This window comes from Centrocercus urophasianus, unplaced genomic scaffold (assembly GCF_019232065.1).
Source record: "Centrocercus urophasianus isolate 14NV4802_14NV808 unplaced genomic scaffold, USGS_Curo_1.0 seq_26, whole genome shotgun sequence".
Classification (NCBI taxonomy): domain Eukaryota; kingdom Metazoa; phylum Chordata; class Aves; order Galliformes; family Phasianidae; genus Centrocercus; species Centrocercus urophasianus.
The window spans coordinates 11,774,416-11,799,933 of record NW_024884822.1 but is presented as its reverse complement, the minus strand read 5'-3'; the positions used below and the strand labels follow the sequence as shown (position 1 = coordinate 11,799,933).

Genomic DNA, 25,518 nt, shown 5'->3' with positions numbered 1-25,518 from the left:
ATAAACCCATAGTGACACTGCAACAAGAGCCTCCTGCTCTTGGCTCTTCATCCTCCAAACAGCTCACCCAAGAGCTGAACCTCACACTGGGAGTAACTGTAAAACCCATTGCAAATGTTTCTAGTTTCTCTCACCATCTTTTTTTCACTAGTTTGGTTAAAGATTTGCAAGAAAGCAAATCTTGAGCTTTTTAGATATGAGAGAACGAGAGAGGGAAACACAAAGGCAGACTTACATTTTTGTGATTGACACATTTTAAAAGAACAAGCTCTCTGTAAGCTCTTTTTGCGTGGGTTTGATTCTGAAAAGGACGACTCAACTTCTTTACAGCAACGTTTATTCCAAGGACCGTATCGAACGCAGCACTGCAAGTTGTCAAAGACAAACAGCTTAAGTTGAAGTCTGCTTGAGAGAGAGGCGAGGGAAGAGGGGAGATGGGAACACAGAAAGACATCAAGATTTGAGGAAATAAATATCAAATAAGCTGCTTACACTAACTTCCTTTTACATTTAGAAAAAACACATTAAAAGAGAATCTAAACAGTCCTTAAAGAAACAAAGGTAGGCTGAACAGAAGCCACCAACATTCTTATGAAAAGCCTCCTGTGCCCTTCCTTCCCTCAAATAAGACAGAATCTGCTGACCTGAGACTTTTGCTCAAAATTGAGAGATCTAAAAATCCGTTAAGCATGTTTTTAAGTAATATTTCAGTTGCCTGTATTTCCAGCTTAGTCTGTACACTTGGGAATTTTTCTGGACACTACTGCTGACTGACAGTCATTTAACATTTGCAGTATTAGCTTATCTTTCCTAAAGAACAGTCACAACATCTGATCAGTCCTGCAGGTGTCAGTGCTCTCATCTGCGTGGATAGCTTACAACTCCAAGCAATTTTAGTGCAGAAAATGAATTGCCTGGTTTCAGCAAAAACAAAAATCAATATGGAAGATTTACATGCTGCAAGAAGCCATGCAACAGCTTAAAAATGAAAATGAGCATTAATTTTGTAGCTTTTTTCAGTTGTTCTTTCCTTCTGTAGTTCAAGGTACAGGTGCAAACACTTTAAAAACTCTAAGAATCTAAGGGCTAAATTACGTGTATATCCAGAACAAGACTAAGGTTGGAATATTCTTCATTAATAACACACAGGGGATTTGACAAAATACCTGCAAATGCATGCCAGGAATGACACAGGAGTTCCAATCCATTACCTCTCTAGCTTTAAATAAGGATTCCCACATGATCTCCATTCAATGCTACTTTCATATGGTAGGAAAGAATTCTCACTCATGTCTTTTCCAAAGCTGCCACTCTGTGAGCTCCTTCCCTGCCTCATCAGGACACAGAGCACACACAGATGTGAAGAACCACCTTATTACAGCACTCTTACAAGAAGTGCAGCTCATCTCCAGCAGCAATACTCAAACTGTATGAAGTTTATCAACATCAAATCGCTGCCTTCCCTATTGGAAAAGGTACCACCAGCATGTGGCAGGGTTCACCCACAAGATGCTATTTACTGGGAGGCACAGTTCAGTGCCCACATTTCAATCACTGCACCATTTTCATTAAAGGCTTGCTACTTTTCATTTCGATTCAGTTCTGTGACACACACAAGCTGTTATTCACTGATATGATCACTCTCAGATTTAAAGGTTTTTAATTTAACTATGCAAAACAAAACACAAAATGGGAGGAAGGGAACAAGTGAGAAACTGTTTTTCTCCCAGATATGAAAGCTCCAGTGTTTCCAATATTTCATCTAAAAGACATTTTACGTACAATTTTATTTATATTAATGGCTTTAACAGCACCCTGGTATTAGCAAACAACCAGTAACCAACAGGGTACACAATAAACAACTGCTCAAGCCAGCTATGAGCAGCAAGATCACTGCAACAGTGGGACAGATATTTTAGGGAAGATGCCCCTAGCAATCTGAGCAACCAGGTATGTGTCAAGGCTCCATCCCAGCACATACAAACAACTTCACCTCCACCTTTTTTTTTTTTTTTTTTGCTTATCCACATGAGAGTAACTGACGCTGCATCTCAATAATGAATCTGTATTTGGTATCTGTGAAGAACCTCCACGTCTGTCCTTCCACCCAAAAGCAACATCAACCTGATCACAGTCAGTTCTATTAAGGTTTTCAGAGCACTTTTAAAAGTTTGTATTTTAATATTAGGAGTAAAGACACCACGTGCACAATGGACTTACAAACAAAACATCTTGACCTAAATTACAGCAAGAAATCATGCTTCAGTTCTGTAGGCAAAGGACTTTTGCCTCAAACTGCAATGTGCTCCTGCTGTGGATTTCTGCTTTACCAGCTCTGCTTTGCTCACTGTTTCCCTACCACCCAAACACGGCTTTGCAAACAGCAACAAACTCCTGACTGTTTCTTCAAGTGCAACCATAGGGAAAATTATGGACAAAGCAAACTCACACGAGTTGGTAAGATCACAGTTTTGCTATCTTGAAGGACAGAATCAATTTGTTGGGACAGAAAAATCAGATTGACTAATTAAACATCAGAAATCCAGGGCAAGAAAGGAAAAACTGATATCAAGACTGAAACAAAAACTAGTTCAAGAAAATCATTTTGTGCAAGCAGATACTCATTTGTAAATAGATTCTAAGGTTTTGAGTATGCTAGAACTTAAGAAGTGTGAAAAGTCACATATAGAAGCACGCTTTGTATATAAAATACCCAAATAAACTCTACATAAACAACCAAGTTCCTTTTTCATTTTCTGGAGTTCTCATTTGTATTTCAGTTATGCAACATGCAAATGACACTGAGATTTTCCTAGCCAAAAAATGACAGGACAGCACTCTTCGTATGGTGAGATTTCCACACCACGTACCCCTACATTTTGCATGTTTCCCCTGTGTATTTTAGGGACTTTTACAGAGAAATTTAGATTTTGCACCTTCTTCAATTTGGACATAGTTTTCAGATGTTTCACATGAAGAAAATTTATGCAATGTTTTATTCTGTTGTTCCAAAAATCAAGTTTTCTCAAAACAAGTCAATAAATCACTTCATCCCTTTCTCCACCCAAGATGCTGACCTTAGCACGACCCCAACTGTTTCGAAGCAATGCCTAGTTTTACTCATCTCATTTAGACATTAGGAACTACTTCCAATGAAAGGAGAAGCAATTACAACCAACCTAAATTCTTACATGCAATCTAGAACCAGCATATCACTAAGAATATTTATACCCAGAACACGTTTGCACTACACTAACACTTACCCAAACACTAATACCAAGATCTAGCACGCCCACCCATTCCCCACTCAACCCACTGACCAATGAAATACAGTGTTCTCTTCTCACTTATTTTTTCCCCTGTTAGCACTCCTTTCCTAAGTATAAAACATTTTTTAAGGTCTTAAAAAAGCCAGAAAGTCACGGGCTGCAGAAGGGTTGCTCGCAATATGAGTCATCGCACTTATTCTGCAGAATTTATTGGCAGACAGAAACTGCAGATTGGATTTAAAGCACCAACAACCCATCACGTGTTTCTGACTGTGATATGACAGAGTTCCTAAGTACATCTGTTTGCTCCCTCATGTATGGAATTGTAAAACCGCATCGATAAGATCTGCTGCTGTGACCCTGTAAGTTTTGCCCAACAAAACAAGGGCTGGCAGTGAGCGGTGCAGAATAGACTGCTGCAGTCTAAAAAACATTTGAAAGTGTTTACCTTTAGCTGGCCCAGAGGTGTGGTGCCATACAAGAGACTAAGGTTCAGGATCAGACTAACGACCTCACGTCCTGGGCCAGTGGAGGCTGGACACACAGCTGAGGTGACACAGCAAGGAAGAGACGGCCAGCCCAACCCCTCACAGCATCCCTTCCTGGTTAATCCATGGAGTGACAATGACACTGATTTGCCTCGTCCTGCCAGTTAATGGCAAGGCACTGCATTGATGGCTCCTAGAAATGGACAGGAGTGACTGGGAATAAAAGGGGGGAAAGAAAGGGGGCCATGATGAAGAAACGAGTAAAACCCAGAATCTCTCACCATCTCATTGCCATACCTTACACTGTAATAGCATAACTACATGGGGAAGGTGACAACTAAAACAAAAATGAAGTGGTTAATGAGAAGGAAATCTGTTGACCCTCTTCATTTATGTTGTTATCCAAATATTATTTTCCCCTAAAATCAAAACAAAAGCTAGTTTCCCACACGAACTACTGCAGGCAGGTATTTTAGTAACTAGTCCATCATAAACCTGTAGCAAGAGACAAAGCACTCATTGATTTTGATAACATTTGATATCCTGGCACCCCTATCAGAACACATTCAAGTTTTGTTATGCACGTAGAGCTTTTTATGTTTAAATAAAATATTTATTACTCACCAAACAATGCCCTGTGCCCCTGATCCTATAGGCTTCAATTGCTGGTAACGTTTTAGTACAGTGAATGTTGAATCTGCAACTTGAACACTGTAAAACTGACTATCGGATTTACTGTCACTCATGGTGTAGTGTCATGTAGTTTTCTCTCTCAAGGACCTGGTACAGGCTTCAAGATCTTAAAGAAAAAAAGAAAAATGTTCAATCTGAGTAATTCCAGGCAGACAAGATGGAAAATAGATTATGCATATTTTAACACATATGAATTTTTCAATAGCATACTATTAAATAAGCATTAGTTCAGCTTCACTTACAACTACTGCTAATGAAAAACTCCTGCAGAGGAGACAACAAATAATCATACCTTACTGAACTGTAAGCAAACATTCCCATTCCAATCCCTAAAACAAAAAGTAGCTAAGTAAACAACTGTGAAAACAAACATCACCACCCTCAGGCAACCCTTGTAGGAGACTCCAGGACTCAGAACTTCCCTAACTTTGAGTTCCTGCTATCACCACCCACTCTCCCTCCTCCTGCCTTTAATACACATTGACACCCCATGCCACAGTTAGTGTTCTTCAAGTCCTACAAGAATTAAGAGAGTTGGTAAAGTTTGAAAGAACTGGCCATGTTGTAACAGTAACTCTTATCCCAAATGCATTACAGTGATTGAGGACCATTATGTTTGTATGTTAACATCCCCTTTAATGAAGGCAAAAGAAAACTGCAGGCAAAAAGCAATTCCATCCAGGTAGTTACACTGCAGTTCACCTCTCTCATCTGCTTTTCACTCGAAGCTGGGACTGGACTTTCTGAAAGACGGAGTCCAGAGGGCAGCAAGGGGCTAGGAGGAAAAGTCATCTCATTAACTGGGTTACTTACAGGAAACAGATGAGAGGAGGAAGAGCACAAAAGCCCAAAGAAAGGAGGAATAAAATAATGTACGAACACAATGGATGTGGTGATTAGCAGTGAGCTGTGAAGATTCTGATTAGACATTTTAGAAGATACGAAGAGAAGGAGGGGAAACAAAGCCCATTTTGCAAAGGTAGAAGAGATGTAGTGCTAGAGAAGATTCCCTAAGGAAGTTACAGGCTCTCCCTCACTGGATGTTGGTGCTACACTAAAAACTGTCTGTAATGAATTAGATGTAAGTAATTACACCTGAGATTGATGTAGTGTACTACACCTCTTCAATTCCAAATCACTACAGTAGCGAGAGCACAGACCTTGCTTTCCCAGGCACCCATCTTCCCTCCATGCCTTATAACAATTACCTCAGTAATAACCAAAGAGATCTCTGAGAAACTCTCCACTTTTTAATTTCACATGCATCATGATAGTGCCATTACAACCCAGACTAAATTGCACAGCCAAGAGTTCCCCAAAACAGGAAATGAAAGCAGATCACCTCCCTATAAGCAGCTGGCCCAACCACCCAGCTGTACTGCATCATTCGTAGCTAAAGAAAGAGCACTTATTCTCTCCTTCTTCACCAGTCTACAGAACATTGGCGAGCCCATGCAAAGCAGAAGAGCCTCGACAGCAACCCAGAAGCACATCCTGGAAGGGCACAGAGCTATATAAGTAGTTTCTAGTAGCTTCAGGAATTAGAATATGGGCCTCTCCCTTCCAGCCAGCAGCAGGATGGATCAGTGTCTTCTCCATGGCCTGGGCACAGAAACACAGGAAACATGCAAGGAAAAAAGATGTAAAGTTGCAAATGCTAATGGAGACTAAAGTCAAAATGGTAACAGTTAGCTTTAAGGCATTCTGAAGAAATATCTAGAGTCCTCTTTAATTTCTAGTATCTCAAAATCTAAGCAGTATTTTACAAAGTAAATACTCAATCTGGTCACCTCCAGCAGCTATTTAGACAGTAAGGAATGAACCCCCTCTTCCTTCCTGTGTTTTATCACTCCTGAGCTATAGACACTGATGCACCACATTTTTTGATTAACAACCCCTGAGCAGCCCTGGTATTTTCTGTACATCTCCAAATGCTGGAAGACAGACACAGCTGGAAATACAAGACTAAGGAAAAGATCAAGATTCTCTCTCTGAAAAGGGGCTTAAGGGGGGGAGGGGGGGGGGTGAGTGTAGATGTGGATTACACTGGAAATCAAATGAAATATGTTAGTTACATGAGATCTATGCTGGTACTTCTTCAGAGGTTAATGAGGATCACTGTTGTTCAGTAAGTGATAAAGAAGCAGAGGAAAAGGAAGTGATCCTGAACCAAAGAAACCTCACTTTAAGAAATATTTTCTGTACAAAGTCATTATTGAAAACAGTTTAAAGACCAGGATAAGCTCTTTACACAAGACCCAAAGAGGGATTTGTGAATCACAACACACAAGCTCTATGCATTCAGACATCCTCTGGAGCTCACTGTGCTGGGCAACAGCCTACCCTGAGCCCTAGGCAGGAGTTAGGTTACTTCAGGTGTACACACTAATGTAAAGCTAAATGCCATGAGACTGTAAGTATTGACATAATTTAAGGCTCTGAGACTATTTTGAGGTAAGCCCGCTGAATAAGAAGGTCGCCCATCACTCAAGAGGGAAAAGTGCATCTGACAAGTAAGTTTCTTAAACCTGAGCTGCTACTCTGCTACCTGAGGCAATTTGATTCATCACTCCTCCTCGCAGGTACACAACATATCCCACACATCTCCCATACTGGAATCTCTTGGAAGTTGGCATTACTTCCATTTCAGAAATACACATTTTCATTCATGGCTTCCTAGCTGCAGCAAACAGGAGCAGTGCCAAATGTGGAAGTCATTCATTCATGGGACAGTCAGCAAACATACTTCTGCATATTGATAAGGGCACTCAATCAGTGTTTCAAGATAGTTTTCTATTTTTGAGCATGCATGAGATGCAGATAAATTGGGTGCAGGTTTCTGTGTTTGTTTTAATAAGGTGCTTGTAGAATTGGAAAAATTAAAAAGCATAAAGCTGATTTTACTCTATGCAAAGAGATCACAAGTGCTTACAGAAGTGGTTTTCAGCCTCAGTTCATGCAAAGTAAAATAATTTGAAAAAAAAAGGAAAACAGACACACCAAATCCACCTCCAATAAACGCTTTAGCTGTGATACAGAATCACTGTAGGGAAGTACTTAGGGGTTGAAAGCAACTGCATTACAGTGTATGTACATACTGCACCAGTCACCTCTGCAAAAGGCACCTATTAAAATGGCAACTTAGTATTAACCAGATCCATTCTCTGGATATTTTCCACGTCAAAAGCTTCTCAAGCAAACAGGTTGGAACAGCTGGGAACGTTCCCTGTGCTGTTTTGGATACAGAAATGTTATCACAGTGAACACCAAGAAACTAACTTCAGGCTAAACTGCACTGCAGACAGAAAGAACCCAGGGTGCACACACACACGAAACGACAAGGAAACCACACGGAACATTCACCTTCACAGACGTACTCTGTAAATTAACCAATACTTGCTTTATCCACTCAGCTCTCTGAGAAGCACCTCAGCCTTCAACCAGCCGAAGCTATCAGCGAGCAGATCTCACCGACTGCCACCAGCCCCGCCGTCATTTAGCTGCCAAACAAACGCTGAAAGCAAACACTGGGCGCACCTCGGCCGGGAGACGGAGGGGAAAAGTTCAATCGTGTATCTGCCGTGCAATGAGTCCGCCGTGAAATGACGGAGCAGCCGTCGAGACGAGCGAGCGCGCTCACGGAATTCCTTCACTCGTGCGGTTTGCGTCGCGGGGCGGCACAGCGCGGCTCCCCGCTGGCACCGAGCGCGGCCAGGACGGCACGGGGCGCAGAGGCCGGGCAGGGGCGGCGGTACGGCACGGGAAGGGCGAGGGGCACGGCAGGGCCGAGAAGAAGGAAAGGGCCCCCGACTCGGCCCCTCCGCCTCCTTCCCCTCTCCGGAGGGCCGGGCCCGGGGCAGCGACGCGCGGGGAAGCCCTGCCCCGGCCCCGGCTGCGCCTCGGCGGGCGGGGCCCGCGGGAAGAGCCGGGGACTCCTCTCGGCACAGGGCCGGGGGGCTCGGCTCGGCTCACTCCGGCTCCAGCCCCGCCGCACGCAAAGCCCTCCTCGCGGCCTCCCTCACCGTCTCCTCACTCGGTCGGGCTCCAGCGGGACGGGGCGCGGCGCTCGCGAGCCGCGCAGCCACCTCCGCCGCCGCCTCCACCTCCTCCTGCGCGCAGGGCCGCCCCAGCCACAATGGCCTCCCGGTGCTCCGCGCAGGCCGCGCCAGGCCTGAGCGCGCTGACGAGCAGCCACTCGGACCAATCGCGAGCCCATACCGCGAAGCTCAGCCAACGGTGGTCCGGGGGCGGGACAGACCTGGCGCTATATAAGGCAGGCCAGCGGGGAAGCACTGCAGTGGGAGAGGGGAGATTGAGCCAATCGGGGCCCGATCCCCGCCCTCCGGCGTGATGTCATCACCGTACGTCAGACTATCACCGCACTTCTGACGTCACTGGCAGCGGTGGCATCAATTGGGATTGCAGGGTGGGACCGTCTCTCCACCACAGCAAAACAAGGAGAACTTATTCAAATACACCAGTAACTCTTTACCAAATACATGTGCCACGCATGTGCATTTTTATATGGTGATGTTCTGTTCTTGACTGTTGGAACACAACAGCCCTCCTGGTGGTGTTTTGCGCTGTTGTTGCAGCTTTCAGATCATACAAGTGACTAAGAGGGGAAAAAAAGCCCCAAAACAAGAAGCATCTGTATAATAATTTCTTTAATTGCATATTAATTACATTGTACACACTTCAACCAGAAGTACCTTTTGGAAGATACACTATTTTGGAAGTTCCCTTATTTTGTTGCTCTATACAAGCCAGGCAATAAGAACTGGGGCAGTATACAAAACACTGCTGGGCCTTCTCACAGCATCAGCTTGAAAGTAGGAGGAAGAGCTGAAAACACAGCTGAGAATTTATGGCCACAGGAACTCTTTGCAAAAGGTGGCGAAATACAAACCAGGTGCAAACTGTAGGAGGAGGGGGGGCAGGAAACTGGGAGGAAGAGGACAAGCAGTTTCCAGTTTGAAGCTGTAGTAGAAAAATCCAAAAAACTGTACACAAACTCCCCATGAGTACTGAGCATGTCGACTCATTACCAATGCTGTAGTTAAGCAATGTACTAAAAAAAAAAATAACTTAAGAAATGCTATACAGTTGTACTTATAAATACTTTATCTTTAAAACTAGTTAAGTAGTGTAAAAAAAAAAAAAAAAAAAAAAAAAAATGTTCACAGTTACTCTGAAGAGAGCTGTATATATATATATATATATATATATATTGCACTGTAGAAAAGTTCATTCAGTATACCATGTGTAAACATTGATTTTTATCTTATCCTTTGGCAATTTCAGGACTTAGAAATATTTGCTGAGAGCAAAAGCACTTGGGTAACAAGGCACATCGGGAGCTTTTAAAGCTGCAAGATAAATCCTTCTGACACTGACCAGTTATCACTCTCATTCCCTTTGAAAAACATGTACCTATTGATTCAGAACAACACATTTCAATAAGCATAACACAGAGGTCTGGTGATAAAAATATCCACTATTCTTGGCTGTTATTCTACAGTAACCGATTTGGCCAAATTCCTTGGGAAATCCACCTAGAATGAAAAGACAGGCTGTCAGTGTGTGACAGAACATAACTGGCATTCTGCATTTGATAATTCATTTAGTGTGCTGTTCCGTTTGGTGCTTTTTGCTTTTTTAGAAAAGAATTCCTACTGAGTTCTGCTTTATTCTGGACACACTAATGCACACAAGAGACTACAGATCTGCAGATAACTCACTGCTGAATTCATCATTACCTGCAAGAACCTCCTAACAAATCTTAATATATTGTTTTGCACAGGATGCCTTTCCAACAGGGTCATCTTTACCAAACTGACACACCTAGACAGAGTCAACAAACTAAGCTGTACAAAGCAATAAACTCTTCTCTGTTAAAGTGCAATATCACTCTTCAATGCTTAGTTTTCTGACAAATTATTATCTGCATTCTTCACTAATCAAACTAAGCAAACAATCTTTACGTTTTTTTAGAACCATCATCCATGCCAATTCAAGAAAAGGCTGAAGAACTGGCAGTGAAATGCAACCTCTACTACCACAGTAAGTACCAGTTGCAGCAACTATTACCATAGTTCTTTGTTAGAAATGCTATGTAACCTTGCCTCTCCCTTAACATTGGTAGGAGGAAGTGCAAAACTGCTCTAACTGGAATGCTATACATAGAAAGCACTTACATCATATCCTCTGAGAACAGCCAGGTGGAATGAAAGCAACTGGAGAGGAATAACACTCAAGATTCCTTGAAGGCAGTCAACTGTGTGAGGCAGCTCAATGGTTTTGTAGGCAAATTTTGAGCTTTCTGTGTCTTCCTTAGAACACAGGATGATTGGACGACCCTGAAAGTAAAGTTCTACAGTTAAGAGCTGCTTTGAAATATTAGTTCACAGCATATCTGTACTATGTTTGAAAAAATAAAGATAGCTAACCAAGAAAATGTTATTCCTGCATAATGGGTTCTGTCACTCACTGAAAACATTCAAGTCTCATGCAACAATCATTAGAGTTTTAACATTATTTTCTTTGATTCAAGATCAAGAAACATCTACATAAAATCACTTACCATTACTGGTGTTAAACTGCAAGCTGCAATGAAGCTATAGCACCTGATTTATAACTTTTTAAGTAGAAAAAAAATACCCTCACCAAATCCTGCCTCTGAAATGTATTTGGCCACAATCCAGCATGCACAATTTCTTTCCCTACAACACTGCATTACTTTACAGCTTACCTGTCGAGCTGTGACCTGTTGCAAAGCATTCTGGCACTTGGTGAAGCAAGGATCCTTCATGATGACCATGATAACAGGCATCTGTTTATCTATTAGGGCTAGCGGACCATGTTTAAGCTCACCAGCCAGGATACCTTCAGAGTGCATATAGGTGATTTCTTTTATTTTCTAACAAAACAAATGCAAATACCAGAAAGTTAGAAGTAAATTAGATTAGAAATAAAAGCTGCAAGAAGCAAAACATCCATCAATTAAATGCAAGTGCTATTTTCAAAAATCAGTTAATGGCTAGAACAGACATTCCCGTACACTGGGATTTCCAGCAGGCTGCTGGTGGAAATGGAGCTTGCTCATGCACATGCATTTGCAGAGAATGAAATGGAGTAATCAACAGGAATTTTTAAGAGCTTAACATCTAGCACCACATTTCTAACTTCTATGAGAGATGGACATAGCTCCATTACATGAGGGTATCTGTAATTAATTTAGCAGTTCCCTGCATGAACATCTTGCCTGAACACCAGCATACTGAACAGTGTTTTATGAGGATATTTTCAAACAACCAGCATTTTAAGTGGTATTAAGTTGTAGGGTTTTTTCATTTTCTTTTTTTAAATACACTCCTTAAGTGTATTTAAGAATGACACCAAATTCACCTTATGTATGTGTTCAGTCCAACAGGATTAATCGTTCTAATTACACATGGCAGCAGTTTTACAGCAGCAGAATTAAACTGTAAATAAATATGAGAAAAAGTGCTGCAGAAACAAAAGCTCATTTCAAGTAATATCCAATGACTTTGAGAGATTCCTACCAGAGCTCCTTCCAGACAAGTGGCATAATTATATCCACGACCCATAACCAGCAGCGACCTTTGTTTGTACAGCTCAAGAGCCAAGTCATGTATCTTCTCATCCAAGGATAAGACTTCTTTAATCATCTCTATTGGATCACACAAAAAGCACATATAAATTCTCCATCAACTGGAAAAAAAAACCAGTATTTCCTAGCTTTTTGTAGTATGATTCTCTAATGATATTTTTATAACAAATATACTCAACATAATTCAGGTGTTAACTTCCTATATCTGCAACTTTGATAGAGCTTTAAACATGCTTTGTCCAATCTTATGTACAGTAACAAATTTAAGATGACTATTAGTTTAAGCAGAGTCAATGCATCCCATCTGAAATACTAAAGGAAGTTCTGAACATCTGTTTTAAAGTCAGTTTGGATTAGTTTTGTTTCCCCTATACTGGTTTAAAGTGAAAGGCATTACAAATTTTAGATTATCTATAGGAGATCAAGGAATAATTCTCAAAGCTATCCTACTGTAATTCTGATCTTTCTGCCAAGTTTTCTGGAAGTATATTTGTAAAACTGCCAATTGGTGTAGAAACTAGTAGCCTATTTTTCTTATGTTATCTACCTTTCAGGGAGAAAGGAAAAGAGCAACTTAAATATTTTTCAAATTACATTTAAATGTATTATCCATTAAACAAAATCTCCTCAAACCCAAAATAAATATCAATATACCTGGCAATGATTTTAGTCCACTAATGATTTCCCTTCTCCTTTTCTGCAGAGAAATTCGGTCTTCTGACATCATGAGGCCGAACATTACAAGAGACACAAACTGGCTGGTATAAGCCTGCAGACAAAACAGAGCATTTAGCAGCCAAGCATAAGTGAGTTACTATGATCTCAATCTGAAGTGCTACGATTAAAACTATAATTGGATTACACAGTGGTAAAGTATAAAAATTGAACACCAAACAGCTCCTACCTTTGTGCTTGCCACACCTATCTCAGGTCCAGCATTGATATGTACACCACAGTCAGTCTCTCTGGATATTGAGCTTCCCACGGTGTTTGTGATGCCAACTGTTAGAGCACGGCGTTCTTTGCAATACCTCAAAGCCATAAGGGTATCTGCAGTTTCACCTGGAAAGCATTCACAACTTGATTTAAAGTTCACGTAGGATAGCAACAGCTCCTGAAAAATACTACAGAAGAAATTATTCTGTGTTCTGAATAACTGTATCCACGCCCAGAACAAACATTTCAGCACTCACCCTTTGTCTTTGTATTTGAATCAAGACCAAAATAAACTTTCATTCAAGACAAACACAGCCCAGCATCCTCCTTTGCAACGTTCAGAAAGCAAAGGAGGTTTTTTATTTCTCTTTAGTTTGCACTCAGTAAAACAAACAGCAGAAACAGCTCACCTGACTGACTTATAAAAAAGCAGACATCATCTCTGAACACAGGTGTGTTCCTGTCCAAGAAGTCACTAGCAAGTTCCACCATCACAGGTAATTCAGTTAATTCTTCCAGTACTTGTCGAGTCTGTAATGAAGCAACACACGATATCTGTTAATATCAACACCCATAAAGACCTGACATTGAAAGAGCGAGAAAGAATCTGAATTGATTCCTACTACAAAAATAGACAGTTTGAGCTTACCAAGATGAAAAAAGTTACTTTTCTAGCATAGTAGGTAACAGCACCGGAGTTTTAATGAAGAACATGGCACAAAGGCAGATTAAACAAATGCTGCAATGCCGCAGTGAAAAGAAAAGTTTGTGGTACAGAAGGAAAAGCAGATGAAGATCTGTTGTATTAAAAACCCAGCAACTAAGAGGTATAGGTGCAGTACAGCTAAGGTTTAACATACAGCTACTGCAGCATGATAACTGGTCCCACAGCCAATAATGATCAGCCTTCGGCATCTTCTGATTTCTTTCAAATGGTCCTTCAGACCCCCCAGCAGGACTGCAATCAAACAAAAGAAAAAGCATATATCAATCGTGTATGGTATTTTCCAGCTAATAGGCTTAAAATCACGTGTGCTCAGTGCAGCTTGAATGCCTAGTCTGAGTTACCTGTGCTGTTCTCAAAATTCACCCTGCCTCTCATCGTATTGACAACTGATTCTGGTTGTTCAAAAATTTCCTTTTGCATGAATGCACTGAAGTTACCTGTTAAGAAAAACATTACAAGGTCATGCTTGTATATATACATATGGCTTGTTATTTGGAGATTGTTACAGTTACAAAGAGAATTTTCATTTACACGTTTCAACTCACCCTTCATGATTTGCTGCAATTCCATCTGCAAGGTCTGGATGACCCGGGAAGGATCGTCACTAGCTGAACGCTCCAGACGGTGAATTGAAAGCTTCCCATCAGTTACTGCTGCAATGTCATCATCTTCTAAGAAAATCACTCTGTTGGTATGCTCAATGATAGCACTACAGAGAAAAACAAAAGCAAGACAAACCCGACATTTCAGTAAGAGGTGGCAGCAGCACTCCTCAAAGCAATTAAATATGCTATATTGCTTGTCTAGCCCATTTCTATCTTCCTTTTGGGCCTAACTACAAATAGAGCCATCTCAAAGGGAATGGCTCCATCTGCTGCTCCTCATGCACTCTCACCGAAAACTGGAGCAGGAAGCTCCAGCACAGCAACTCACTTCAGCAAATTTGTGCCAATGTGATTTTGTCTCTTGTCATCTCAGATAGATCTCCACAGTCAGGATCTTGCTTCTGAGACAAGTGCATACCCAGTACCCAGGTTCCTCTTTAGTTTCGAACTTCACCACTCTTTTCTCCTCTGATATCCCAGATAGCTGGATTAAAATGCCAAAACTCACACCCAATTATAGTCTGCCCAAAGAATTGCCTGATAGTGGCAACTTGTACTCACCTTCCTGCACTGGATGCATTTTACATAGAAGGCAAGGAGGTAAGTAATTTGCAGACGCTGCACCAGTAAACAGTTCAAATACTGTTGTCAAGCCTCTACATTACTCAAATGTCTTATCTCATGGGCTTAATGAAGTAACTGATAAGCAGCTATCCTAACAGAACAGAGCTGTGCAGCAACAAAACAGCGTAAGATTTCCAGAATCATCTCACTTCTAAACAAAAGCAGCTCTTACCTTGCATCTGAAGCAAAGAAAAATTCTACTGCTTTATCCCCAACAGCATGCAGGCAGGTAGAGCTGTCCAATCTTTTCATTCGTGAATTGCACATGTTCTTCATATTCTCAATGTTGCCTGTTGAAGAAATGAGGCACTTAAAATGCAAAACCAGACCTGTTCAAGTTGGAGATTACAGGCTATTCAGGTTAAAGTTATCATAGTTGCACATTATGCAAATACTTTTCAGGGGAAGGGAGCAGTGTAAAAATAGAACACTTTCAGATAAGAAGATATTTGGAGGATCAGCTGGCAATTTTATAGTACAAAGACTAATTAACCTTGTTTCCAATAAAACAAATTAACTACAACTTTTGGCTCTTAAAAACAACATAATTAGATTTATCAACTTACATGTTCCATATAAAACAGGAATCTGTTCAGTGGAAAGCTTGTACTTGCTTCTAACTCCAATGAGCAAAGGACTCCCTCTTCTACAAAGGGAAAACATCCAAGTTTATACAAAGAAAGCTGCATGCAGAGAAGCTAAAGGACAACAGTGAAGATGAAAGACAATATCCCATTTAACCTAAATAGGAAGATCCTCCTCAACTCTGATCCTAATATTGTTATATGACAGAAACTGTATAAACTTGGCTTATTTAAGACTCTCCAAAGTTTATTATACGACTAAGTGCCATATGCTTTGGTGATTCCTTCCCAGTGATCTACATCCAGGTAGAGGGAGATGTACATGAAGGCACCAGTTTGAGTCCCAGTTTTAAATAAAGCTCACTTTGCCTCCAAACCTAACTAGCAAATAGTTCTTTGCTATTAACATACTATTCCACCCTTAAGCATTTTACACTGTCAATCTCTAAAACTGTAGGATATTAAGATAATTTTTGAATTATATAGGTCACGTGCCTTATTAAAGAGCTTACTTTAAAAATCTCACAGGAATAAAAAAGTAATTCATTTTCTCAATACCTCAGATCACAAGTTTAGCTCCTGTTAATCCCCCCACTCCTGAAAACCCAAACTCAAACTTGATATAGAGTAGTTAGTTCAGAAGATGTTTTTCAGTTTGAATGATGACACAGCTGGCTTTTTCATGACCTTAATATAGTCCCTTTTTAGACCACAGAAGCAATGGGCTTTTTAGTTGTATTACAAAACAGTCTTTATATCCAAAATAAATTGTAATTAAATAAATAAATTTGTACCTTACCCCTCCCCTTTTTAATGAAGCAGAAACATTAGCACAGTCTTAATATTCTTAACCTAAAATGGCATGAACTACACATAAAACGGGCTTTTACTAACCTGGTAGCAACAGCTTCACCTGGGTAATGGATGCTCTTGAAAACCAGTGCAAAAGCACCTTCCTGAAAACCATGGAGACAGGAAAGGAAGAAAAAAAAAATCCTGAATGACTTATCTCAATTAGTTGTGCCTCATATAACTGGGGCCCCTCTTCCTGAGGAGGGCCCAAAGGAAAGCTCTTACTACTATCAGGAATCTCCTTCTGAAGGGCAGACTGCACCTTTAAAAGGAATTGGTCACAAAGCAGAACAAGCTAACACACAGGGTGCAGCAGTTGAAAGATCAGGAAGGAAGCACTTAGGCAAGATAATTTGCCTCCTTTTATAAATAAAAACAAAACCTTCCACTGCAAGGATGAAGAAAATTTCAAGAGAGTTACTGATAATTAACATAAAAGTTGAGTTACAAATTTAGTTTTAGTAAGAATATGCACACACAGGTTTGTCTGTCATGCATTTCAAACTAAAAATTCTGCAGTCACTACTTCTAGTTTAAGCAGCAAAATCTCATTAACTCATTTACCAAAACAAACAAACCAACCAACCACCAGATCCCCGCACCCACAACAAAAACAGGAATGCACAATCAACAGCTCCACAGTATTAATGCAGCCTGCAAAATTGAGAAGTGTTCTAAAGGGAAGAGCAAAAGCTCTCCCACCCTGCAAAGAGATGTAATGCTCCCTTCTCTTACTATGCTCTGGTCTGAGACTACTCTGCGCTTGTTCTCGCACACAGATGAATTTAGCCTTCCTCTCAACTAGGTTACTGCACCACTGTTCCCTTCTGACCCATGCAGACCTTTGCTTCATGTGTATTCCAGCCCTGCTCCAAGGAGAACACTACTACAGAGCTGCTTTAGAGAGGAAGAAGAGGTCATAAAGAGTGTAAGAAACTGCAGGAAGGGGAGAGAAACCATGTGCTTGGAGACTGGGCAGGAAACAAAGCAAGCTTTCTCCAAGTTTGCAGTGCATCTATCAAAGATCTTAAGCATTCACAGTGAAGTAACAGTAGATTACTACTTCACAGTTTGGGAACCAGCTAAGCCATGAATCATTACAGCTTGTTAGATCTATTTCCAAACTTAGGAGCCAAGGCATCTTATCAGACAAACTTGAATCACTGCAGTGTTTTAAGCTTTAAAAGATCAGAATAGCCTAAGAATGCGTGCTGTCCTTTGTGAGAGATACCAAGCCTCAGAGGCTCCATCAGTTATTTCTAACTTAGTCCTTCACTCAAAAGCTGTGGTAACCTCTTTCTTAAATTAAAAAAAAAAAAAAAAAAAAAGCTAAAACTTTTTATAACTAAAAAGTTAAAACAAACCCAAAAAACAGCAACAATAAAAAACCCCAAAGCCACCCACCACCTAATGCAATTTAAAATTTAGCACTGAAAAGCCTTTGAAGTTCCCAAATTTTTAATCTGATTTCTTGGTCTGTTAAGCATTCTCCAGAGGCCAAAAAGCATTTTTTTAGAATCTTCTAAGGAATTCTGCAGAGGATCCTGAGGCATAAATGCAGAATCCTAAGGAACATCATAAATAGCTTACACTTGTTAAAGGGAAAAGAAATTGAACCTCCCACTTACCAACTGTTGAATAACTCTTTCTACCAAGGCTGAAAAACTGGTGTCTTCACTCTCTCTGTTGTCATACATATATTTGATCAGTTTAGGGATCGTTTCTGTATCTGTTTCAGACTCAAATTCATAGCCTTTGCTTTCCTGAAACATCATACAGGAAAGTAAGAAGTTTACATCCTCAGGCAACAAACACTTCATCTGTCTCCCACCAGATACTGCACAGTAAAACAGACTGCTCAAAGCACTGCATTGGAGTGGTTCATGCATAAACATGCATACATATACACACACACACCACTACAAAGCATAAAGACCCATCTGGTCACAGCTTACTCTCTGAGAAACACTGCAGTAAGACTTGCTTATCATCTGTTAAGCAACGAGACAGGAAGGAGCCCACTCCTCACATGCCTTCCATCAATTTGAACACAATGCTACTCTGGAGGTAATTACTTTGCACGAACAGTTACAAGAACATACTGCAGCTCACGAGCTCCTGAATACCTTTCTTAGACTCCCTCACACTACTATTTTATAGCTGACATCAAGAACATTGAATTAAAATTCTAACAGTCACGAAAGACCAAACAGCAGATGGTGGGGCATTTACTTTCAGTTTTAGAATCAACAAGCCACAGGCTTACCAGAAATTTTCTCAGGTCTTTGTAATTTGTGATGATTCCATTATGGATAACAACAAATTCTAAAAGAAAGAAAAATAAATTATTAAATACACATGGAAAACTAAGATATTTAACCCAGAATACATGACAAGAGAAAGAAGTGCACTAGAAACTACCTGCTATCACTTTCAGACCTGCAGTTTACTATAACGTGCAGAGCAGCAAGCTGAAGCTTGGGAATTTTGAAGGCATACAAAAGTTGTTCCAAACTATATACCCAAGAGAATAGCAGCAAGACATGCCTTACAGCAATCTTTTTCCAGCTGTGACAATACTGATGCACTTAGCTTTTTAGATTCTTACAGAATGTTTTCCTTTGACTAACTTGCATGAGTTTTCAGAGAACAGACCTCTTCAGCTTTTTACAGTGCTACTTTAGCCTCAAAAGAGCCTATGTGATTGTACAAGTGTCTAACCTAAGTAGAACAGCAAAAACTTAGCCCTATGTCGTATAAGACGCAGACAGCCTCTTTTCTCACTTGCTTTAGTGTATTTGTACTATGTGGATACCAGGACTTTGAATTCTTACAGTTCTGAAGTGCTGCAGAGGATACGTACCGTTCCCTTTATCTGATCTCTGAGGGTGGCTGTTTATTGCACTTGGTACTCCATGGGTCGCCCAGCGAGTATGAGCAATTCCAAAATGCGTTTCAAAATCTGCTTTGGAATCCAAGTCATCTTGTTCTACAGAAAAGAATTTCATCTTATTCAGTATTCAAAGTTGAGTTTGTCTCTCACTCACACAAAGTTAGTAAATAAAATTCTAAGAGAATTCTTACAGCAAAAATCTAAAAGTTATCTTCTGGCTTCCTTTTAAACCATTTGCTTACTCGACATTACACTTCAGATAGTTCAAGTGGCTGATTAAAACTTTGTTTGGCAAGACTGAAGCATTCTCAGCCAATACTAACAGCTAGGCCAATAGAACACATTACTACAAATAATAGCATCAACTTACTAAAACACAACTTCACAGACGGAAGCACAGCATAAAGCAGATTGTGATGGCAGCCAGCTGCTTAAATGCTCATAAATTGTCAGAGTCCACGTTCTGACATCTCCGCTACCAGGCACAGAAATCACCAAAATAAAGCACCAAGGGAGCCCAAGTACTGAACAAAGAGGCAACTAAACGAGAGGGGAAGTAGACTGATAATTTCACAGCATGGTATCCAGAGGCCGGATTGCTTTTCAAGTGCAGACTCTTTAACCACCATTAGATTACATAATGCAGTTATTTCTGCCACAAAATCACGACAGTAAATTTCACGGTCCAACTTCCTGCTGAGATGCAGATTTTACCTGGCCAAAGTAAAGGGGTATTTTTAAAGGCACCTACTGTACAACTCTTCTTCCAGGGCCTTTACTTTTCCTCTTTTCTTGACCAGTTTGATGAACCTTTCTTTATCTTCATTATTATTTCCATCAATTGCCACTCCTGTAATACAGCACACAGACACATATTGAAAGCGTGAAATGCACTGGCTGAGAAAATACAATCGAGCACATGCAGATCCAATGGTTATTTCAAAACCATCCTTCCAAGAGATATCTGTCACTGCACCTGTGTATGTTCCAATCAAACTATCTGATTTCAAATCACTTAAAAATCAAGCCAGGTTGACATCTAACCACTGCACAGATGAAAAAAGTACAGGGTCATCTCAAATTTTGCTTGAGGATACACTGATACATTTCGCCTGGTAAAATTAGGGGACTCAAAAGTTCAAGCTTCCTCATCTTTTCACAAGGATTTACACGTACCAAAAACAATGAGGCACAAACTAAATGACCCACAAGTCTTCTTCCTCACACCTTATTTACTTTGCTTAGGTGTACCAAACTTCAACCACCATCTGATTCCAGAGTTGAACACCCAACTGGAAATCCTGAGTCAAGCTGAAAGAAACAGCTCCAAGAATTGAGACAAATATGCTGATCTTTCAATCTGAAAGATATCAGTGAAAAATCTGATGGTGCTGAAAGAACCCAAGAAATCACACAGGTAACATACGTAGCTACTGGTTGCTAAAAGTAATGCGTTGAGTTAGTTTAGATACCTGCAGAGTCATATCCCCTGTATTCTAGTCTCTGTAATCCTTTTATCAGGGTTTCAAAAATTTCCTTCCGAGTCCTGGGTACTCTGTAGTTCAGATAAGCAAAAATTCCTGTTTAAAGAGAAAAGTAAAGAAGAATTAAGAAAAGCAAATTTTTTTTTTTTTTTTTTTTTTTTTACTCATTATATCTTCAAACCCAGCTTAAAACTCTTCAATATTAGCATTACAGAGAGGCACTAGGAGGATACCACCTCTCATTTACTACAATTCTTGCTAACGGGTTTTTAAATTGAAAGAGCTCAAACACAATAAATGAATCAGGAGTATCACAGCGATCACAAACACAAGCTTTCCTGGCTGACTTGACTCTTCCCATAATACCCACCAGGAGTTAAACAGTTGAGAGAGCTTTAAAAAAAAATAAAAAAATAAAAAAAATTCCACTTTTCATGAAAACCACAGCTGAAAATGGGAACATTGTGATCTATTTTATATCCAAATCTAAAACTAGACACTCAAAGAAGGAACATATTCAGCAGTCCTAACACAAGGCGATTTTTGTAATCAAAGTCACAGCCCTAAATACCCATGGGTAGGTACTAGGCACAACACTATTTTTGAAAGGCTCCAGCTTAATCTAGTATACAACAGCCACTTCAGCAGGAAGGGAATAGAGAGGCCAACATAAAGAAAGGGCAGAAGTCAAAAGGATAAGACAACAAAGGAAAGAAACAGAAGATGCAGAACAGGCTCACCCACAAACCAAGCACTCACCCCTGGCGCTGCCTCACACAAAGCTGCCTACCAAACCCTGCACAGACATCGGATCCCTTCGCCTGCCCCAAGTCACTCAGGTCAGCTCCTACAGAGGCAGCACAGGAAAGGCACGCACCCCCTTGATGCCTACTTGGCCAACAGAAGGAGCCTGAAAGAGCCTGCATGTCTGACCTCTCTTCTCTTCAATAGGCCACTCATCAACCAAAATGCAGCTTTTTTAGGTTTTGGGTTTTTCCACCCCCCCCAGACACACACACACACACAACTCTTAAACTGAGTTTCTTGGGGTGACATCATATCTTTAGGAAAGGTTTAACAAAAAATAGCATCACCTGCAAAGGAAAGGAAAAACAAAAGGAAACAACTATTCATTACTTATTTTATTTGCCTACTGCCTTCCTTGGGATTTGTGTAACTATAAGAGTAAACTATGCCTGATATTAACCCTTGTAGATCTGCACCCCAGTACAACAGAGAAGTCTAATCTCACTGTTTCTATAGTTTCTCCAAGCAGCAAGTCAGGACTGGAACCTAAGCTCACAAAAGCCAGACTTGAAGAGCTCAACAGATAAGCAGTTAAGAGACAACCAAGTGTTTTCAATAGAAAAAGCCTTTGTTTGAAATTCAACACCCTTTCCCCCTTCAATTACATCTTTTGAACTGTAAAGAGTTGTAGGAAGAAACAGTTACAATGATGCTCCAATAAATCTTCTGTATACATATTGTTGGGAATTCGGGACTCCTTGGTCTGAAGCCACGAATGCTGCTGCTCTGACAGTGAGACCAAGGGACTGTTACATTGACAACGGCATTTATCTTGGAAGGCTTATAGGCTGGAACACAGATTTCTGCTTAAGAAGTGAGATTTATGAGGATCTTCACCTAATTGTTTATAGAAGCCCTACATTAATGGAGATATAGAAGCAATGGATACATTTAAAGAGGTATTTGGGAATTTGAACAGCAAAATACTGTTCTTCATGGATGCTTTGAAAAACTGTTCCTCCAGTTACATAAAGCCACCTTAGACTGAGAGCTTGTTGATCATTTTTCCAGACAGACGTTTACCGTTCTCTGGCAGTAACCACGAACCTCAAGAGCAGCATACAAATTTCTCAACATCATTCCAAAACATTGCTACACACCTCGTTTCAGTCTCAGCTCTACTTTCTAGGCCAGATTTCACAATGTATTTAAGATGCATCAGGCTTGTGTGTTCCATGTGGCATCTCGGACGACGCAGAGCTCCAGGAAAAACCTTCCTTTGGGACCGTCCTCACAATGCTGCCAGTGTGCTGCGATTGTTAAAGGGATCCTTGTTTGCAGGGAGCCGGGGCTGTGCTCATACACGTGAACCAGGGGAGGCTCAGAAGTCACTGGAGCCGTTACAATGAAAGCAATAGTGAAGCCTGACTTCTTAAGAAGTACACTAAGACTCTTCAACTTAAAGGAAATCTATCTTGCTCTCAGCACTGTTTCCCTGCTACTCCTCTGCTTCACAATATACCCACTCGCATATTTTCTTCGCTAATCGGTCACCGTTTTGACTAGATTTAAAGTGCATTGCTCAACATGCAGAGAAGCAACATTTGATAAAGAGCTCTTATAGCTGAATTCCTTCTGGAAGCAAATCAGTGTGACTGAACCCTTGATGAATCATAAAGAGAGGTCTGTGATGCTAGAAGTCCCTTTGTAACAGCCTCCCCAAGCTGTTAGAGGTTATTTCCAGAGCTTGCTTCTCCCCAATAAAGACCCAAGTGTTCTCAAAGTTAATGCAATACTGATGCGATACGTATCAAGTGCTGGCACAGCATAAGCATCGTAATACTTCCCTAAGTGATACAAACAAACACATAATCCAATGAAATGACTTCAGGGCCATTTCACGAGGGCATTGCTCTCTTGACCTCAATGCTAAGTCTAGTTTACAACTTTCCACTATTACCTAGTTTGCATAAAAACACAAACGATGTCAACTGTAACACAGCTTACCTTCAGAATCAGGCACTCAAAACAGAGGGTTGTTACAGATACAGAAAGCAAGGATGTCCCTCTGCATGCACACCATGACTTTAAACTTTTCCCTTTTGGGATTGCAAGCTGAGCATCAAGAAGAGGGGAGGAAAAAATATTCACTGAGTATTTTTTGTGGGAAAATTCCACAAGAAGCCTTGCAATTGCAAGATTTCACCAAAATCAAGAAGGGGGCAGCCTGTACTTGAAGTTTGAGCAAAAATAATTTTTATTTTTTTTTTTTTTAAATAAATGGGTGCCTTTAATGAGGTAAGCACATCGCTGACGCCAGAAACTTAGCTGTGAAGCAGTCCCAGACAGAACCTCCTATCCTGATGAAATGATTTTTTTTTTTAAATAGGTAATCAGTTTTAAGAATTTTTTTTTTTTTTTTTTTTTTTAAATCTGCTACCCTGTCTTTAGATACATGAGCATGGTAAATCTCAACTTCATTTCCTGAAAAGCATGTATATGTCAGTATGTAAGGACCTATGCATTTTCAAAACCCTGAACGCTGGCATCAAACCTTCATGCGCAAGTTCCTAGAGCAAGAGGAAACATAACAGGACATATTTCTATCCCTAAACCTCAAAAACTCCTGCAGCTCCTACATCAGGGCAGGGGCAGCTGCAGCTAGATGATCTTTAGATCAATCCCTTCCAAGTTAAACTATTTTTTGTGATTCTGTACAGTCAGCATAGTAAGGAGAACAGCACAGCTTTTGGGTTAACAACCACCACATTAAATGGGCCAAGATTTAAGATTGGGGAACAGATCACTGATTCCCCAGGACTTCTTACTCTCACCTATTTTGCAATATTTGCCCATTTCGCTACTGCTGAAGGTGGCGGACCTCCAAACACTGATGGAATAAACTAACGTTGTGGCCTCACTGCCTTTGCGAATTACTGCTTTGTGCCATTCCACACTGAGTCAGTCTCTCCACCCCAAGCTCACTGATCTACCAAACTCATTGAGCAGCATTAACACCCTCATTTCCCAACCACAAGTCTCTGACACCATCACGGTGTTCCTCGCTTGCAGCCCATACCTCTGGTGTGCGCTGAGCCAATCTCTCACCTGATGCTTCAGGGACAGTCAGTGATTCACGTAGGTGCCAGGTAGCACCTCCTGCTCCCATACAAGCGAAAGGCTCTGAGGCAATTCGCTTTTTGAGGTTATAAAGAGAACGCAGAGGTAGGGAAAAGCTGTCTAGCTCCGAAAGCACGCTTTTGGGGAGAAAAACAGCTTTTTGTCAGCCTGCATCTCACAAAGAAGGTTTTGTCTGTGACTGCTAAAAATGAAAAAGATTTTTCTCCTTTCAACGAAAAACTTCCCTCTGAGGCTCAAGGGAAGTCTTGGGGAGGGGACAGGTGAAGTTCTGCTCCCGTTTCCCTCACAAGCGGAATAATTGCATTAGCGGTCTTCGTGCCTTTTTAATCTCGCCCACAGCACACCTTAAGCAAGCCTATACCGGATGCAGATGTTATCTTCACCGTCTTCACAAGATAAGGAAGGTGGATAAACTCTGAGCAGCTAAGAACGGCGCTCCATACCGCCTTTGTTCGCAAACCACAGCCTCTCCGCGGGACTCCGCGCACAGCCTCAGCCCGGCGGGCAGCACCGCTCAACGCGGCGTCACAGCCCGGAGCCGTGGGTCCCCGCAGCCGCTCGCCCCTCTCCCCATGCCCACAAAATGGACGCCCCTCGCAGGGTCTCTCACCCCGCACCGTCCCGCGGGCGCGCACGGAACAAAGCAGCTCTCGTCCAGCTCCCTTCGCGGAGCCACCGGAGAGAACGCGGGTCTCCGCGCTGGCGCTGCCCGCGGCGCCGTCTCTCTCCCCCTCACTCACCGCACATGGCGAACCTTTCTCGCTGACAGGAAGCGCGACTCCCACCCGACGGCCCGGCTGAGAGCTTGCCGCCTTCTCGGCAGCCTCTTATAATGCGGCCAC

At 41.2% G+C, this 25,518-nt stretch overlaps 2 protein-coding genes and 1 long non-coding RNA gene across 11 annotated transcripts in view; 1 reads left to right on the top strand and 2 right to left on the bottom strand.

Annotated features, from left to right (window-relative positions):
- The window catches only part of MAPK9 (mitogen-activated protein kinase 9), a 27,123-nt gene extending 18,583 nt beyond the window's left edge, over window positions 1–8,540 (bottom strand). For 2 of the 9 annotated variants that reach the window (XM_042826069.1, XM_042826077.1), the window contains exons 1-3: window positions 7,988–8,156; window positions 4,382–4,556; window positions 236–365 (exon numbers count right to left, since the gene is read on the bottom strand). In XM_042826069.1, coding sequence (XP_042682003.1) covers window positions 236–365; window positions 4,382–4,503 — 252 coding nt within the window. In that variant the 5' untranslated portion in view covers window positions 4,504–4,556; window positions 7,988–8,156. The other 7 variants (XM_042826076.1, XM_042826078.1, XM_042826074.1 and 4 more) reach the window with 7 other exon arrangements.
- LOC122164249 lies at window positions 7,900–10,898 on the top strand. Its single transcript, XR_006170172.1, has 3 exons — window positions 7,900–8,201; window positions 10,445–10,513; window positions 10,596–10,898. It is a non-coding gene; the product is annotated as an uncharacterized LOC122164249 (long non-coding RNA).
- On the bottom strand, window positions 9,638–25,518 carry GFPT2 (glutamine-fructose-6-phosphate transaminase 2). The gene is made up of 19 exons (XM_042826068.1): window positions 25,417–25,518; window positions 20,777–20,884; window positions 20,056–20,154; window positions 19,275–19,400; window positions 18,678–18,736; window positions 18,040–18,174; window positions 16,454–16,515; window positions 15,542–15,621; window positions 15,148–15,265; window positions 14,292–14,455; window positions 14,088–14,183; window positions 13,880–13,977; window positions 13,430–13,550; window positions 12,988–13,145; window positions 12,738–12,852; window positions 12,016–12,143; window positions 11,202–11,369; window positions 10,648–10,809; window positions 9,638–10,005 (listed from the first exon to the last, which is right to left on the bottom strand). Exons 1-19 carry the CDS (start codon window positions 25,421–25,423, stop codon window positions 9,961–9,963), a joined length of 2,049 nt encoding a protein of 682 aa, XP_042682002.1. The 5' UTR covers window positions 25,424–25,518; the 3' UTR covers window positions 9,638–9,960.

What these genes read in the sequence shown, in the direction of transcription:
- GFPT2 (XM_042826068.1), bottom strand. An exon ending in TGGACTAAAATCATTGCCAG is followed by an intron (nt 12,144 to 12,737) that starts GTATATTGATAT and finishes GTGATCCAATAG; the next exon opens with AGATGATTAAAGAAGTCTTA. An exon ending in AACAGGTCACAGCTCGACAG is followed by an intron (nt 10,810 to 11,201) that starts GTAAGCTGTAAA and finishes CTTTACTTTCAG; the next exon opens with GGTCGTCCAATCATCCTGTG.